Raw genomic sequence first — 15,388 nt, forward strand, 5'->3', positions numbered from 1 at the left:
TACATCTATTAAACACATTTTATGACTATAAAACCACTTGTTATTTATTACTTTGTCAATATATGGCAAATTAGAAGAAATAAAACATTTTTTCCAATCCAATATCCTGTTTTTGGCGTTTTTTTCAGAGGGTTGGAACGAATTATTTTTTTCAATTCATTTCCATGGGAAACGGTCGCTCGAGTTACGAAAAGCTCGACATACGATCTCAGTCTCGGAACGGATTACGATCATATGTCGAGGTACCACTGTAGCTCATTTCTCCCCTGGCCAATACGCACTCCCCCATTAACCTTGGTGACTTGCATGAATCATAATCTCCAAATAAAGATGGTCGGGCAGAAATCCAAACAGGCTGACAGAGAAGATCCATGTAAATTACAGTGTGATAAAATTATTAATGATTGTTCAGAAATACATTAAATGGTCATATTTGTGTGCTGATTCCATTTATAATGACTTTGAATGTGATTGAATTGAACACATCCATCTATTTATAGGAAGGTGTGCACACTCGTGTACCATATTTCACTGAACGTCACTATATATACTTGATTGAAAAAACGTTGAAATAAATGCTTTAAAAAATATGTTTCCGCATACATTTCTCTGGCAAATTAACCCATTGTAAACATCTGATACACAACTCAACCACATTTTTCTTTTTTTCAGGTCAGACCCATGCAACACATCAGATTTACAATAAAATGTGGTTTTGCAAAGCTTGACTGATATATTTCTATACAAGTGTAAGACAAATAGCAATATTCATTTACTGCTTTATCTCCAAAACCTAACACATTTGCATTCTTCATTTACCAGCTCAATAAACTAGATAAAATATCCAACAAATAGGTGGACCCAAGTTCAGTAGAAACAGTAATGCATTCTACTTTGAATGAAAAAGGTATTGGACCTCTCATCTTAGAATGTTTGTGCCTTATTGTCATGTTTATCAAATCAAGCATCAGGCCTTTTTGCCAAGATTTTTGTGAAAGAACATCTAGTTTAAGAGCATCCATATTTGTAGCACAATACTGTAATGGAAGCAACTGCTGGAACAAATCAGTTTAGTGTCTTTTTGAGTAATGAATCACAATTCTCTACTTGGCAGTCTGATGGATGAGTTTAAGGTTGGTGAATGCCAACAGAACATTACCTGCCTGTCTCGATTGTGCCAACTTTGAAGTATCCCAGGAGGGATAATGATATCAGCTTGGCCATGATCGGTATTCCGTATTGACTGCTTCCCAACAGTTATTTTTAGACCCTTCTATGATTTCTGGAAATAATTTTCATACGGCTTTATTCTGTTACAGTATAATTATACCACGTGTTTGGTATGGTAAAATTTGAGATCCTTTACCTCAATACCATGAAACACTAAAAACAATTGACAAACTTTTAAATGACATGTCTGGAACATTTCCAAAATCTTTTACACTGCCCACTTCAATATACTCTAAATAACATAAATACTGGGGAAGACTCCATTGAAATAGAATGCCAAAAAACCTCAAGTGTGGCTTGAGAGAAACCCAATACCTTTATCCATAGTGTATGATGGAACAAGTAGACTTAAATAGCCAACATGAGCACATATTAAACATTAACATCTTGACAATTTCCTTACATATCCCTTCTTAAGCATTAATGCCTTAGCCACTGTTTTCTGTCCTGCAAGTGTCAAAGTTCAGCTGGGCAAGAAAAAGTTTTAGTAAGATAAGAACCATCTTGAACTGTCATGCAGTCAACAATATATGCGATAGTTTACACACTCCGAGCTAAATTTCCCAACAATCCTGGCACCACATCACTGTAATTTTATGGTAGTGCAAAACTTTTTTTTACAAAAAGCTGATGCCCAATGCTTTCAACCTCTGAATGGGTAGATTTGATAGTGACATATGCCTGGTCAAAGAAATTATTCGACTGATTTAAAAGACAAAAATGCTGGATTACAGTCCTGAGAAACATGTCCAGCGATTGTTTGTGGTCATGCATATGGTCTTGATTGTCTGCTTCAACTTGGTCCAACATGAACATGAGTGTCATGCACATTTCAATGAGTTGTGTTTACTTCAGAAAAAAAAACTAGAATCCTTTTGAATCCTAAAAAGACAAACATATCTCCACCAAAACCAAGTAAAGTACAATCATTTTCTATTTTCAATCCAAACATACCACTTAAAATTTTTGGGTGATAAAATTATTTGTGTTTTCTTGCTGAATTCATCTAATTGATTAAATTGCCAGGCTTAGTTACATATACCATATTATTCGGACTATAAGTTGCACCAGATGAAGAAAACACAATGAAAAGGGGAAAAATAGTTGCATTTTTAGGAGGGCAATTTTTTAATTTTTATCAGAAACCAAGAACAAACACGTTAAAGTAACAATAGTAAAACGGAGAACAACAAGCTAAATAGGCATCTGTTAACACAAGTTTTTCACCTTACTATAGCCTGAAAAAAACAAGATACCAGGATGTTGGTGGTCAGAGAGAGAAAGAAAAAGTTGCACTTGCATATCTGTCAACCTCTGCCGATAACTGCCCTTATAAATGATTATGATTCCCCTTACAAACCCCCAAAAAACCTTACAAACACCGTACGACTCGTACTTGAGTGTTAGTCATAAACTATGAAAACAGTGCGACTTATAGTCCGGAAAATATAGTACTGTGAACATTGCTTTACGAGGGACTCTCAACCAAGGTAAATTACATGGTAGATAGAGCAACAATCAAAAACCGACGTGTGTATTTCTGCTAGTGGTTACCAGTAGATAAAACTGGACATCCAGTGTTGAAAATGTAGCAGATCGCCCGAGGACGGAGAGAGGAGCAACAACAGATAGTTGATCAAAACAAAACTGTGATGTGCATTATATGCACACTCAAAAATCAGTGCAGACCCAGCACTGAGGTAACGTGATGAAATCAGCAGTCAAATAAGGAGACCTTTAAATTGCTCACGGTCCTTTTTAGTCTTGTACTTCTTTTTCAGATTATCTTGAATTTGCATTTCAAATAAAAGCCAACCACAGCATGGTCAGGGCCATCGCAAGTAGGCCTGACAGGAAGAATGACATCCGAGAGTGCCTATAGTGTGTGTGGAGCCTGGATGGGCTGACCTCACCAGTGCTGTCCAAGCGCCTTGACTCATCTGGCACCCTGATCGCCACCTCTAAAGAGTGGCCACAGGCTTGTTCTTCCTCATCTTCCACCTCCTCCTCTCCTTCATCTACCCAGAGTACCTCACTGTCCTCGTCCAGCAGAAAACCATGCCTGAACAGCGGCGATTCCCCAGATGTAGGGGACAAGCTACATGCTCTTACCTTTGGTTGAAAAAGTGACTGCTCTCCTTGCTGTGCTCAGCAGTGGATGACAAGGAAAGACAAATAACAATGAAAAGACAAGTGGTAGGTGGTCAGCTCACAAGAGCAGAGGGGAAATGGATAAAGGGAAAGGGAAATGGCCCAATAAAACTTCATAAAGTACAGTTTCTCGCATATAAGCCACCCCCGCATATAAGCCCTACCCTTAAAATAATTGAAATTTACAGTTTCTCGCGTATAAACCGCCCCCTAATTCACAATTTCCACCTCCATAATCGGGGTTTTAATAGGGGGTACTTTGAAGGGAAAACCTTGAGAAAAATAATCGCACGTGGTATTTCTGAGACACTGTATGAATAATCAAAAGCACATTTTTAGGGTCAATATCATAAGGAAGTTAGTAATTCATCCGGTAATGGTTGTTTTCTTACTGCAAAACAGAAAATAACCAACACATAGTAAATGTTAATTTGCCAACTGGTGAAAAAGAGTATAGCAACGTTGTAAGTCGTGTGCGCATATAAGCCGTACCCTTGATTCAGTCATCATTTTTTTAACTTACAAATAAGGCTTATATGCGAGAAAATACAGTAGTAAAGAATTGGCAGTCTCAAGTGATGTAGATATTTCATAATATCGACACTAGTTTGAGGATTATGGTAATGGTACACAAATAATTTTAATGATCATAATTTTTCAAATAGTGGCCTTCGTGGCAAAACTTAATAATTTTGAAGTAATAATAACACAGTGCTAAAGGATGACTGTGAATACTATGACTTACTCCAAATTAGACATGAAATCTGTCATAGACTTCAGAATGGAGGGAAATATTAGGATTTTGTTAATGTTAAGATACTTTTCAAAATTAACATATTTAAGATAACTTTTGTACTTTCAAACGGTGCTAAGTGAAAGTGAAGAGACACACAAGACCATCAGCTGAAACAATGACAAGTACACATTTTCAGTATATTGTACAATAATAACTTCCTATTGCTGCATCTGGATCTACGGTAGATTTTGGTTTTGTATCTCTTTTTGTAAATTTTCTATTTTCTTTAGTCAAAACGACTGGAGGGGAAAATATTACAAAAATAAACTATATTTGCACAGCATTGTATGTATTGTATTTGTCTATGTATTTGACTTGCACATGATTTAATGGCGGAAAATACTGTACCGTCTCTATGAGTATTTAATCACTGATAAAGTGGAGGTTTCTCATTTTCAACTTGGGTGTCATCATAATTCCCAACGTTGTATACATTAATATGAAATGGAGAGTTGGGCCTCAGACACTGTTGAAAATGTCCCATTATGACTGAATATTTCACCAGTATTTTATACTGTATTTTTGCAGATCATTTTTAAGTTTAATTTAACACAAATAATTGATAAAATTCCTGTGAGAGTAAATTTTATGTAAAATAACTGCATAAATCCACAAAATATGTTTATTGTTAATATTTAATTTCAATCTTGTAATTAATTAAGAACCTAGCCAGGCTCAACAAAGACAATAACATTTTTCATAGATTATTGTTCAACTCATCTCATCTCATTTTCTGAACCGCTTTATCCTCATTAGGGTCGCATTCACACCCATCCCTAGGGGCAATTAAGATTGTCCAATCAGCCTACTGTGCATGTTTTTGGAATGTGGGAGGAAACTAGAGTACCCGGAGGAAACCCAGGCGGGCCTGGGGAGAACATGCAAACTCCACACAGGTGTACCGACCTGGATTTGAACCCAGGATCCCAGAGCTGTGAGGCTGACGCGCTACTGGGCCGCCAGATTATTGTTAATATTTACTTTAAATCTCGTAATGAATCAAGAACCTAGACAGGCTCAACACAGACAATTTTTTTTTCATAGATTCAATTACTTGATGGAACACTAAGTGCCAGAACACAAGTTTCAACATAATATATATTCATTCATTCATACGTTTCCTGAACCGCTTTATCCTCACAAGAGTCGTGGGGTGGCTGGAGCCTATCCCAGCTGACTTTGGGCCAGAGGCGGGGGACAACCTGAATCGGTGGCCAGCGGATCGCAGGGTACAAGGAGACGGACAACCATTCACGCTCACACTAACACCGAGGGCCAATTTAAAGTGTCCAATCAGCCTACCATGCATGTTTTTGGAATGTTGGAGGAAACTGAAGTCCCCCGAGAAAACCCACACAGGCCCGTGGAGAACATGCAAACTCCACACAGGTGGAACGACCTGGATTCAAACCCACGACCCTCAGCCGCACATAATATATATGATTATCTTAAATCTTAGAGAGGTCATTTATCACTGCCAGTTAGACTTGACATGCTCATTAATGTCAGATTGTTTTGTTTAGCAGCGGAGTTTCCCCTTTATTCTATTTATAATTCTGATGATAATCATAAAAGGAATATTCCGCACACTAGCTATATCTCGTTTAGTACTCAATAAATAGTGTACCAGATAACACACAACTAAAGGCTATGTGCTGACAGAAGAGCTACTGCTGTCTGTGTAAATAATAGTGTCTATAAACAAGAGTAATTACAGTTTCCACCATTTTTCCCTGAGGTACTAAGTGGCCTGTAGCTAATTAATTGAGTATGAAACAGAAGGCCTATTGTTGTGTTATACGGTATAAGAAAGACCCTCACTGATCTACATATTTTGTGGATGTGAAATATTCTGGAAATTTAGCTCAATTTTTAAAAAGACGGAAGCCTACATTTTCCTTTGGAGGGAACAACAGGGACCAAAAGAGAGACATGAAAAGACAATGTGGGCGAGAAACGAGGGAGTGGAAAAATGAGACTGATTAGAGGTGAGGTAAGGCTAAATAATAGTTCTATCTACTTGTCTTGGGCTTTTCCCTAGTGCTCTTTTCCCTCTTTGAACTCCAAGGAGGCTCAAACATGCGAGGAGATCATCATGGTCAACCCAGCCATGCGGCTCATTGCTTGATGAAACAATATGACAGCAGCCATCAAAGGAGCAAACCCAGCGCAAGGCTTTTCAAAAGTTGGGATACAAAACCTGATACAATATTGGTATACACCAAATTTCCTCGCTGGCTAACTTTACAATGTTTCCAAATACAGTTAACATTTCAAATCTTTTGCCTTGCATATGTCTAGTTCCGGCGCGGCCGCAAGCAAAATTATATTTCTCCGCATTTACACCCATTCTGACCACATACAGGTGAGTTTTGTATTAGAATATTGTGTAAAATGAGCTATATATATATTTTGTCAGACTTTTCAGAAAGAGAAACTGCAGTTTTATTTGAATTCTTTACAAACGGGTCAAAATTTTTAGGTTTAAAAAAATCATTTTTCCATTTTCCCTACTGCTTATCCTCTCTAGGGTCGCGGGGGGTGCTGGAGCATATCTGAACATATGGGCATCAGGCGGGGCATACCTTCAGTTGGTGGCCAATCAATCGCAGGGCAGGAGGAGACAAAAACCCATTCAAACACACACTCATCTAGGAACCTTTTACAGTGTCCAACAGCCAACCATACATGTTTATGGAATGTCGGAGGAAACCAGGGTATTCAGACAAAACCCAAGCAAGCCAGGGGAGAACAAACAAAGTCCACAGAGGAAGATCTGAACCTGGAATTGAACAGTTGATCTCAAAACTGCGAGGCCGACCCGCTAACCATTCCTTATACGTTTTGATGATTATGGCTTTTAGATATTTTAAAGGTAATTTCATTATTTCCCCCAAAATGTTAATATATGAGTAAAAAAAATACTTTTTAAGCATAAATCTCTTCTGAAAGGTATGTTAATTTTCATGCACACTTGGTTGTGCCTTCTTTGCATAGATTAATGCATCAAAGCAAGCATTATGTTGTCAAGTTTGTCTAAATGTTTGTTTGGAAGAGCAAGTCAAGATTGGGCAAGTGCAGGAAAGAGGGAGGAACACAGAAATGTTTAATTTCTAAAAAACAACAAGCAAAAAGTAACTTCTAGAAAATCAAGTTTAACAGAAAAACAACAATGAAGCAATATCGTTTGAAACAGAGATGGGAACTAAATACACATTTGGACGAGACAATGAAGGATGTTTAGACTGATTACCTGACACAACAGAAAGGCTGACAAGACAGGTGGGAGTGAAAACCTGATCAAACAAGACAGGAAGTAAAACTATTGTATTCAGTCACATATAAGCCGCCCCACGTATAAGACGCGCCCTTAAAATTGTTGAATTTGACAATTTCTCATGTATAAGCCGCCCCCTGATTCACAATTTTCACCTCCATAATCATGGTTTTATTAGGGAGCACAAATGTGTTACTTTGAAGGGAAAATCTTAAGAAGAACCATCATTTATGTGTATGTATTTCTGAGATAATGTATGAATCAAAAGACATTATTAGGGTCAATATCATAAGGAAATTTATATGCCTGTCTTTGTAAATTCTAAATATCAAATTATTCAATTTGAAAAAAGAAATAAGTATATCTTGATGAGAACTTGATGCTTTTTAATGACAGGAAATACAATTTCACAATGTCATAAATTTCCTATGTTTTCCGTTGTGTTTTCATTAAAAGGCATGTTAGTATATTGTTTCTTTTTGTTCAGGCACCTAAGTGGGCAGCTCGGTACTCGGACGATTCGCCGAAAGACGTTTCGCCGACGGACGGAGATCACGCAGAACAGTACGTGACAGAAGAAATAGAGAAAATAAAGTAGTAGTAACAGTAAGTAGTACTGTAATGAAATTGTAAATCCAGAAATCCTACTCCAGAAAATTTACACCAGCATAGAAAATGTTGAGATTAATCTTTGAATGAAGGTTCTCAGCAAATCATTTTGAATATATATTTCCTAAAATAATGGGAAATTATTTAAAATTAAACTAGAGGTAAAAGTGTGTTCCATGGCATTTTCAGGTATTTTTCTCTAATCCCTCTAGTCTGTCCAAGGCACTTAGAATTTCTCATAAGTCTTCTAGTGTTGTTTTTTCTCAGTGTCAGACATCAATCCGCAGCTTTGACAAATTACATTGCGTATCCAAATGGCTACTACTTTAAATGCAAGGATAAAATAAAAAATATAAAAAATTGGCAGCACATTGTAGTACGTACTTGTATTTAGAAATATGTCCAGCGGGGGGCAGTACATGCCCTTGTTATTCCTAAATGAATGTTATCTCTAACGGGCCGTATATGGGGTGGAGCGAGCGTGCGAATCCCGTTTCGGCGAAACATCCGTTCGGCGAACCGTCCGTCGGCCAAACGTCCGTCTGCGAAACGTCTTTCGGCGAATCGTCCGGTCATGGGCAGCTCAGGGTCCTTAAATTTTTATGTTATGTTATTTCGGCACTTAGGCGGACATCTTGGGGTCCTATAGTTGTAGTTATTTTGCATGGAGTACCACAAACGTTTTCAGTGGAGTTTTCAATGTTCGTCTAAAAGTTGACTGTAACGCGTCCATGGAGAAGAATGCCATGGACTGTCAATTCCTTGGAATTCATATAAACGGAGCTGATGAATCATCTGCATGTGTTCGTCGCACTCTCTGACCAGAATATCTGTGTAGATGCGGTGTCCCAGTGCTATCAACGAACACTGTAACGCAAAGCTAATTCGCTAATGCTTTTATCTGTTTATCTTTTCTCTAATTTGAAAAAAATGACTGTATCGGCCGCATTGTCTTGCGTTATGGCGTTTCGTCTTTTTATACGCACATTAGCCGTACCTTCGATTCGTTCATTTTTTTTCTGACAAATGCGGCTTATACGTGAGTAAATACAGTAAGAGGAACAAACAAAATGGTAAAAAACTAAATTTAAATCAAAAGACAAGAACAGATTCATGTATATAGACAAATATTTGGCACTGTGTAGGTGTAACGAAAACCCAGGTTGCACTAGTAGTGCCTTTTGTCAGGTTATCTGTACTGTTTAGGTCTGGTGAATTTCATTCTTAGCTTGTTAAAATCTTATAGATTTGGATTTCATGTCGAGGTAGTTTGCTAGACAATCCAAGGCGATTATATCTCTGAAATTTACACCTTTTGGGACTTCAATTTTTCCTTTGATTCCTTCTGTCAGTATGCCTTGATACAGCACTCTGTTAACAGGCAGCTTTGTTGAGCAAAATATTTTCTTGCTTACCCTCCATTTGGATAATATCCGCTGTCTATGACTGCTTTCTGGACATCTGTCAGATCAGTCTTCCCTATCATTGTCTAGCCTTCTGACTCAGACAACAATTACAAATAATTTTCTCTGGGTACTTTGGTTTCCTCCCATTTCACAAAACAAGTCAGGATTGTCCCTCCAGTATGTGTGTGTGCGTGAATGGTTTTTAGTCTGCTTGTGCCTTGCGATTGGCTGGCAACTGATTCAGGTTAAACTACTGTCCATTGTTGGCTGGGAAGGGTACAGCATCCCCGAGACCCTCGTCAGTATGAGCAGATCAGAAAATGAATGAAAAAAGGCGAAACGCTTTGACCATTGAATGTGAAATCTGAAACCAACTGATAGCCATAATCATCTGACTTAGAAGAAACAGAGACTTAAAATACATTCATTTTCATGAATGACTCTCTGAAATGACGGAGAAAAAAAACATCTGCACATTTACGCCATATTCTCATTACCGTATTTTTCAGACTATAAATCGCATCTGAGTAAAAGTTACACCAGCCAAATATTACACAATGAAGAGAAACAAAAATATAAAGTTGCACTGGGGTAAAGGCACTTTTGGTACGGCATTTTAATTTTTTTTTACTTCATTGGAAACAAGAACAAACATATTCTTAAAGTAACAATAGTAAAATTAAGAAAAACGGGCACCTGTTAACACAACAGTTTTTCATATAACTACAACCTAAAATAATTAATCAAAAAAAACATACAGAGAAAAAATAAGAATGCACAAATTGCACTTAAGAATTAGTTGCAGGCCAAGCCAAACTATCAATCAAAGTGTGACTTATAGTTCGGAAAATACGGTAGACGAGATGCACTTCTAACTCTTCTTGCATACTGACTGAATTCTTAATTTTGGCAAATAAGTGCTTTGTGGTGATGTTAGGCATGGGATGTCATTCTCACTAGTAAACCGTGGCTTCGTGATGCCATGCTGGGCGGCTTGGCAATTGGGACCTATTTGCAGCCTGGGTCAAAAACAAGATAATGCACCTTTTTCACTCAGATCCAGCACACTTATACTTTGAATGTGCTGTAGCTGGTGTGGTACAACTGTGCACATCCTCCGCTTGCACAGGCACGCCATCGTCACATCAGCAAACAAGAAATAGAAAGAAAGAAAGAAAAAAAGACAGACTATAGCCCCAATGTGATTGCGGTTACTCATGCAGAAGCATAAGAATGACAGAAGCCAAGAGCGCCATCAAGTGAAACATAAGTGTGTAGGTAAAAAAAATGTGCCAAATTAATCATGGACCACCACACAGCCTTTTTGATTGCTTTGCTTATGCTTTCGTCCTTCACATGCCTACATGCAAGTGTATAAATGACAGTTTAAACATTTTAAATGCAATTTTGAACACAATGGAAGTGATAAACAGCAGAAAAAAGTGAAATCCTATTAATTGTCACATGGATTTTTACTTGCATGGTAGGGCTGGGTGATCTGTCCCCAAAAAAGACATTTATTTCTTGTATGAGCTGATCTTGATTTTTTTCTTTCTTTATTTTTTACTTTGGTTTTCTATTGTTTTTATTCTACTAGTAGTTTGAAATAATCTGCAACAAAAACAAGAAACTTTATCGTAGTTAACATTTAATTCAAATGTGAAATAAGAAGTCGTGGCAAGAAATTAGCTACAGTGGTAAATACTGGAATATAATACATATCATGATTAATATCTGTAACTTACCCAAAATTACAAAAGTACAAAACTAATAATAAAAAAGATAAATGAAATAAATTGATGAACTATAATAAATTTATTTAATATATTGAAATCATTGCAATAATATTAAAAAATATTAATCGCGGTAATTTTTGGTTGTAAGTATAATGAAAAAAAAACTAGAAACTGTCCCTCAGGAATAAGACACCATTTATAAAACAGTTTTTTGAAAGGTGCCTAATCTGAAATAACCAATGAACATCTGAGGGTTGATTAAATTTGTTTTTTGGTAGTCTAAAAAGAGTATATGCAAGAGAGTGTTGTTATTTTTGTGCCTAAGCATGCCTGTTCGGTCCCTAACCCCTGGAAAATACCGAGGGTTGACTTTATTTTTTGTTTTAGCACTTTATTTTCAATTTTTGATTGAAGATTTGCATTAAGTTAGCTGAGGGTCCAAAGATAAAACATGTTGTGCATTTAAAGCTAGCTAGACGCAATTTTCTTAGTTTATGTGTGCATTGTGTTACTTTTTACCAAAACCAGAGGGTAAAAAAAACTGCCGCAAAACCCTCAAATTTGGGGTCTGTTTCAACGACTTTGTTTTATTCCATTAAAAAGTTTTTTTCGATTTACAATTTCAATCAAAAGGTTTGGCTTGACATCACATACTCAGTCGAGGGACTTATCTGCTTTCCCTCAAATAAGGTGTTGCTAAAAAAATTACTAATTACAATTTTGAAAAAAACAATGCAAATGCTTGTTATCCAATCCCAGTTAGAACGAATAATGTGATATAAAACTTCCGAATATTGTGTGAATTTGCTCAACTCACATTAGCTATGGTGTATGTGTTTTTGAAGAGTAAACTTAATAAAATCAGGTGCTTTATATACAAGTTTGTCGCAGTTAAAATGCAAATGACAGTACATTTTTGTTACTTTTGCATTAAAATGGGACAGTCAAGTGACTGTTTGACTCACCGATGGTTGTAGCTGACCATTGATACTTGCTGTGCGGAAAGGTGAGTTGGTGGAAAGACGCTTGTCCCATTCACTAGGGCGAGGTTCTGGGACAGACTCCATGAAACTCCTTTTTAATTCACTGACACTGGTGTGGTGACGCATGATCTCGGTCTGAGTCTTATCCACGTCCTTAATGGAGAGCAAACAATATTTTAAACAAGACAATCATTGTAATAGTAAAAAAAAATTGCAGTAATATTTAATGCAAGCTGATCCCTAATTCAAAGAATAAGATTTAATGCAAAACAAATTAAAATATGCACCTTGGGTCATGCTCATAAAGTACTAATGCATGACATGAAGACAACAACCACTGCAGCTTGTACTGCTTAATCTATTGCAAGCAAATTAGTCTACTTTTTATTATTAGCGTGTTGTGTAGTTTTTAAAAGGTGCGGACAATTAAGGGATTCTTAATTTTTGTTAAGGTTCAGAAATTCCTACATCAACTATTTTAAAAAGTAAAATTTTGCATGAAATATTTGCAGAAATGTATAAATGATTTTCTGTCTTGTTGCAACCTAAAGCAAATACAGTGGTACCTCGACATACGAGTGCCCCGACATACGAGCAATTTGAGATACAAGTAAAATTTTGAGCAAATATTGATCTTGAGATATGAGACAAATTTTGATATACGAGCAGACAGCGGACGCGAGAGGCTGCTCATAAGAACATCATGGCCACTGTCTTTCTGGTCGCAACTCCCTCGTGTAATGTCTCTACGAGCACTGGGTGGAGCGTTCCATTTTTTCAGTGTTTTTTTTCTGTTAGTCAGTGCGAATGGCGTATATACTACTTCTTGTTGGCAAGTGGTCGTGCCTTATCCTATTGTGCGGACATTTGTGTGCATCATTTTCGGAATGTTTTGAAGGGAATACATAATCAAATAACCCTCGATATTGACTGAAAGTCAGTGTGGAGGCGGGGCAAACAGAGCCAAACCGGGAGAAGAAAGGTATCAAAATGTCAAACAAAATTAGAATTAAGTTTAGTGTTAGGTTAGATTAAATTTATTTTTGAGTGTGTCTGCATCTTAATCCAAGTTCATTTAAACTTGTTTATGTTATGTTACGAGCGCGTTGCCATGAAAAAAGTCCCCCCCCCTCTCTCTGTCACTCTCTCCCTTCCGCGAAATCCGTCTAATTTTAGTATACTATTAAACACATTTTAGTACTATTAAACCACTAGTTATTTGTTAATTTGTAAATAGATGGCGGATTAGAACAAATAAAAATGTTTTTCCAATCCAATATCCTGTTTTTGGTGTTTTGGGGTTGGAACGAATTCATTTGTTTTTAGTTCATTTCTATGGGAAACGTTCGTTTGAGTTACGAGAAAATCGACATACGAGCTCAGTCTTGGAACGCATTAAGCTCGTATCTCGAGGTACCACTGTAGGCATGACATGAGGCTACCTTTTTTCAACAAACGGCTGACTGGATGGTTAAACACCAAACTAAATTAAGAAAGGTCATCCATCATAAATCTCATCATCCAAATCAAATTAATTTCGTCATATGCAGTTATCTGGGTATGATGACAATTAGGCTTTTGTCGAGTCAATGATGATGACAAAACCTATGTCCGATTATTATTAAATAGAAAGACAATCATCTTAATGATATTCCGAGTTAACCGCCGATACAAAAGCAGCTCATGACCACAGGAAACGTGAGTGATCGAAGTTCTATTAAAACTCAGAGGGCATGGCAAGATAGCAATTCAATCAGAAAAATATGTCCACTAACCAGTGATGTTATGACAACTTGCACAATCAAGCTATTCATCACCTTAATAACTATATAATGTTTAGTTTTGTCTGATAAAATACAACTGTGTCCAAGATGACATATGGTAAGTATTCTGTACAGTACATAGTATGACTGGAAAGCAGATAACATTAAATAAATTAGTTCACTTTAACATTGCCACAACCTACATCAATTATGTTATTTATCACATCACATATTATTTATAAGAACATATTTTGATATAGCACGAATGTAGCATAGAGGTGCTAAGTACCATTGTGGATAAACTTCAGTGTTCATTCAAGACCAAACCAAATCTAATTTGAGCCTTAAATGGTTAAAAATCTAACTAATTGATAAAGCACACCAGTCATAATCTGTACCGTATTTTATGAAAACAATACATGAAAAGGACAATGGGAAAAGAGAAGTGATGTTACTTGCATTAGAGTCAGAGAGGAAAATGGTGCATGCCAAGCCTTTAGGGTTAAGCTGAAAACAATACAATGGATAAAGAGAAACATAAGAATCAAAGAAATAAAAGACCTATGGAAATATGAAGCAGGCAGAGAATCAGGAACACAACTTTAACAACAGAATTGAATATCATACAAACCTCCAACATTAAATTGCTATGTCTGATATAAATAGTTTCACCCTCAAGTTTCTTAGCTCGTTTCTGTAGGAAATGGGGAAAAAAGAACAAGTGATTGAGAAATGTTTCAAAGTCATTCACAATTTTGAAAATTGAAATTAGCTTGCCATAAAATGAGAACAACTGGGAGTACCATCCAAGGGGGAAAAATTATGAATTGTGAAAAATAAAAAGGGCTGCAAAACCACGGAAATGTGATGCAGACACATTTGTAACAAAAGGTAAAATGCCCACAACCTTATTACAGTTGTGTGTATAAAAGGACAAAGCAGAGACCCACTGACATCTTTAGTGAATTTGAGTGTAACATAAAGAATGTACATGCAAAGCCTGATGCAGTGCTTTATAGACCTACAAAGTGAAAGTAAATGCAGCTCGCTACTTCGCGCTTCGGGCGAAAGGAAGACTACACGCTAGACTGGTTGCTAGTCAGTCGTAGGGCACACGGAGAGACAAACGACCATCTGCACTCCCAATCATACCGCCGCCTGCGGGAATCGAGCCCCCGTCTGCCCGCAGCGAAGTCAGCTAAATTTATCTATAATGATTTTTATTTATAAGTTAAAAAATGTGAAAATCCACACTGAAACTCGCAGGCGGAAGCAACTCCCCTGTCTTCCGCTTGCTACAAGGATTCAGCACTGAAGAAAAAAATATATATATATATATATCAGTGGTGTGCCGTCAGGGCCTTCAAGGCCTTCTCTGCTGGCCTAAGAAATATCTGAATTACAGACTGATGTTAATTATATTTTGTCCATGAATAT

General features: G+C 37.0%; 1 protein-coding gene across 10 annotated transcripts in view; it reads right to left on the bottom strand.

The window, feature by feature from the left end:
- epb41a (erythrocyte membrane protein band 4.1a) overlaps nt 1-15,388 on the bottom strand; it is a 69,676-nt gene that overhangs the window by 14,606 nt on the left and 39,682 nt on the right. For 5 of the 10 annotated variants that reach the window (XM_077590088.1, XM_077590093.1, XM_077590092.1 and 2 more), the window contains 3 exons: nt 14,583-14,645; nt 14,411-14,458; nt 12,171-12,341 (listed from right to left, as the gene is read on the bottom strand). In XM_077590088.1, the coding sequence (XP_077446214.1) occupies nt 12,171-12,341; nt 14,411-14,458; nt 14,583-14,645 (282 nt within the window). The remainder of the gene's footprint in view (nt 1-12,170; nt 12,342-14,410; nt 14,459-14,582; nt 14,646-15,388) is intronic. The other 5 variants (XM_077590095.1, XM_077590094.1, XM_077590091.1 and 2 more) reach the window with 2 other exon arrangements.

This window comes from Stigmatopora argus, chromosome 21 (assembly GCF_051989625.1).
Source record: "Stigmatopora argus isolate UIUO_Sarg chromosome 21, RoL_Sarg_1.0, whole genome shotgun sequence".
NCBI lineage: Eukaryota > Metazoa > Chordata > Actinopteri > Syngnathiformes > Syngnathidae > Stigmatopora > Stigmatopora argus.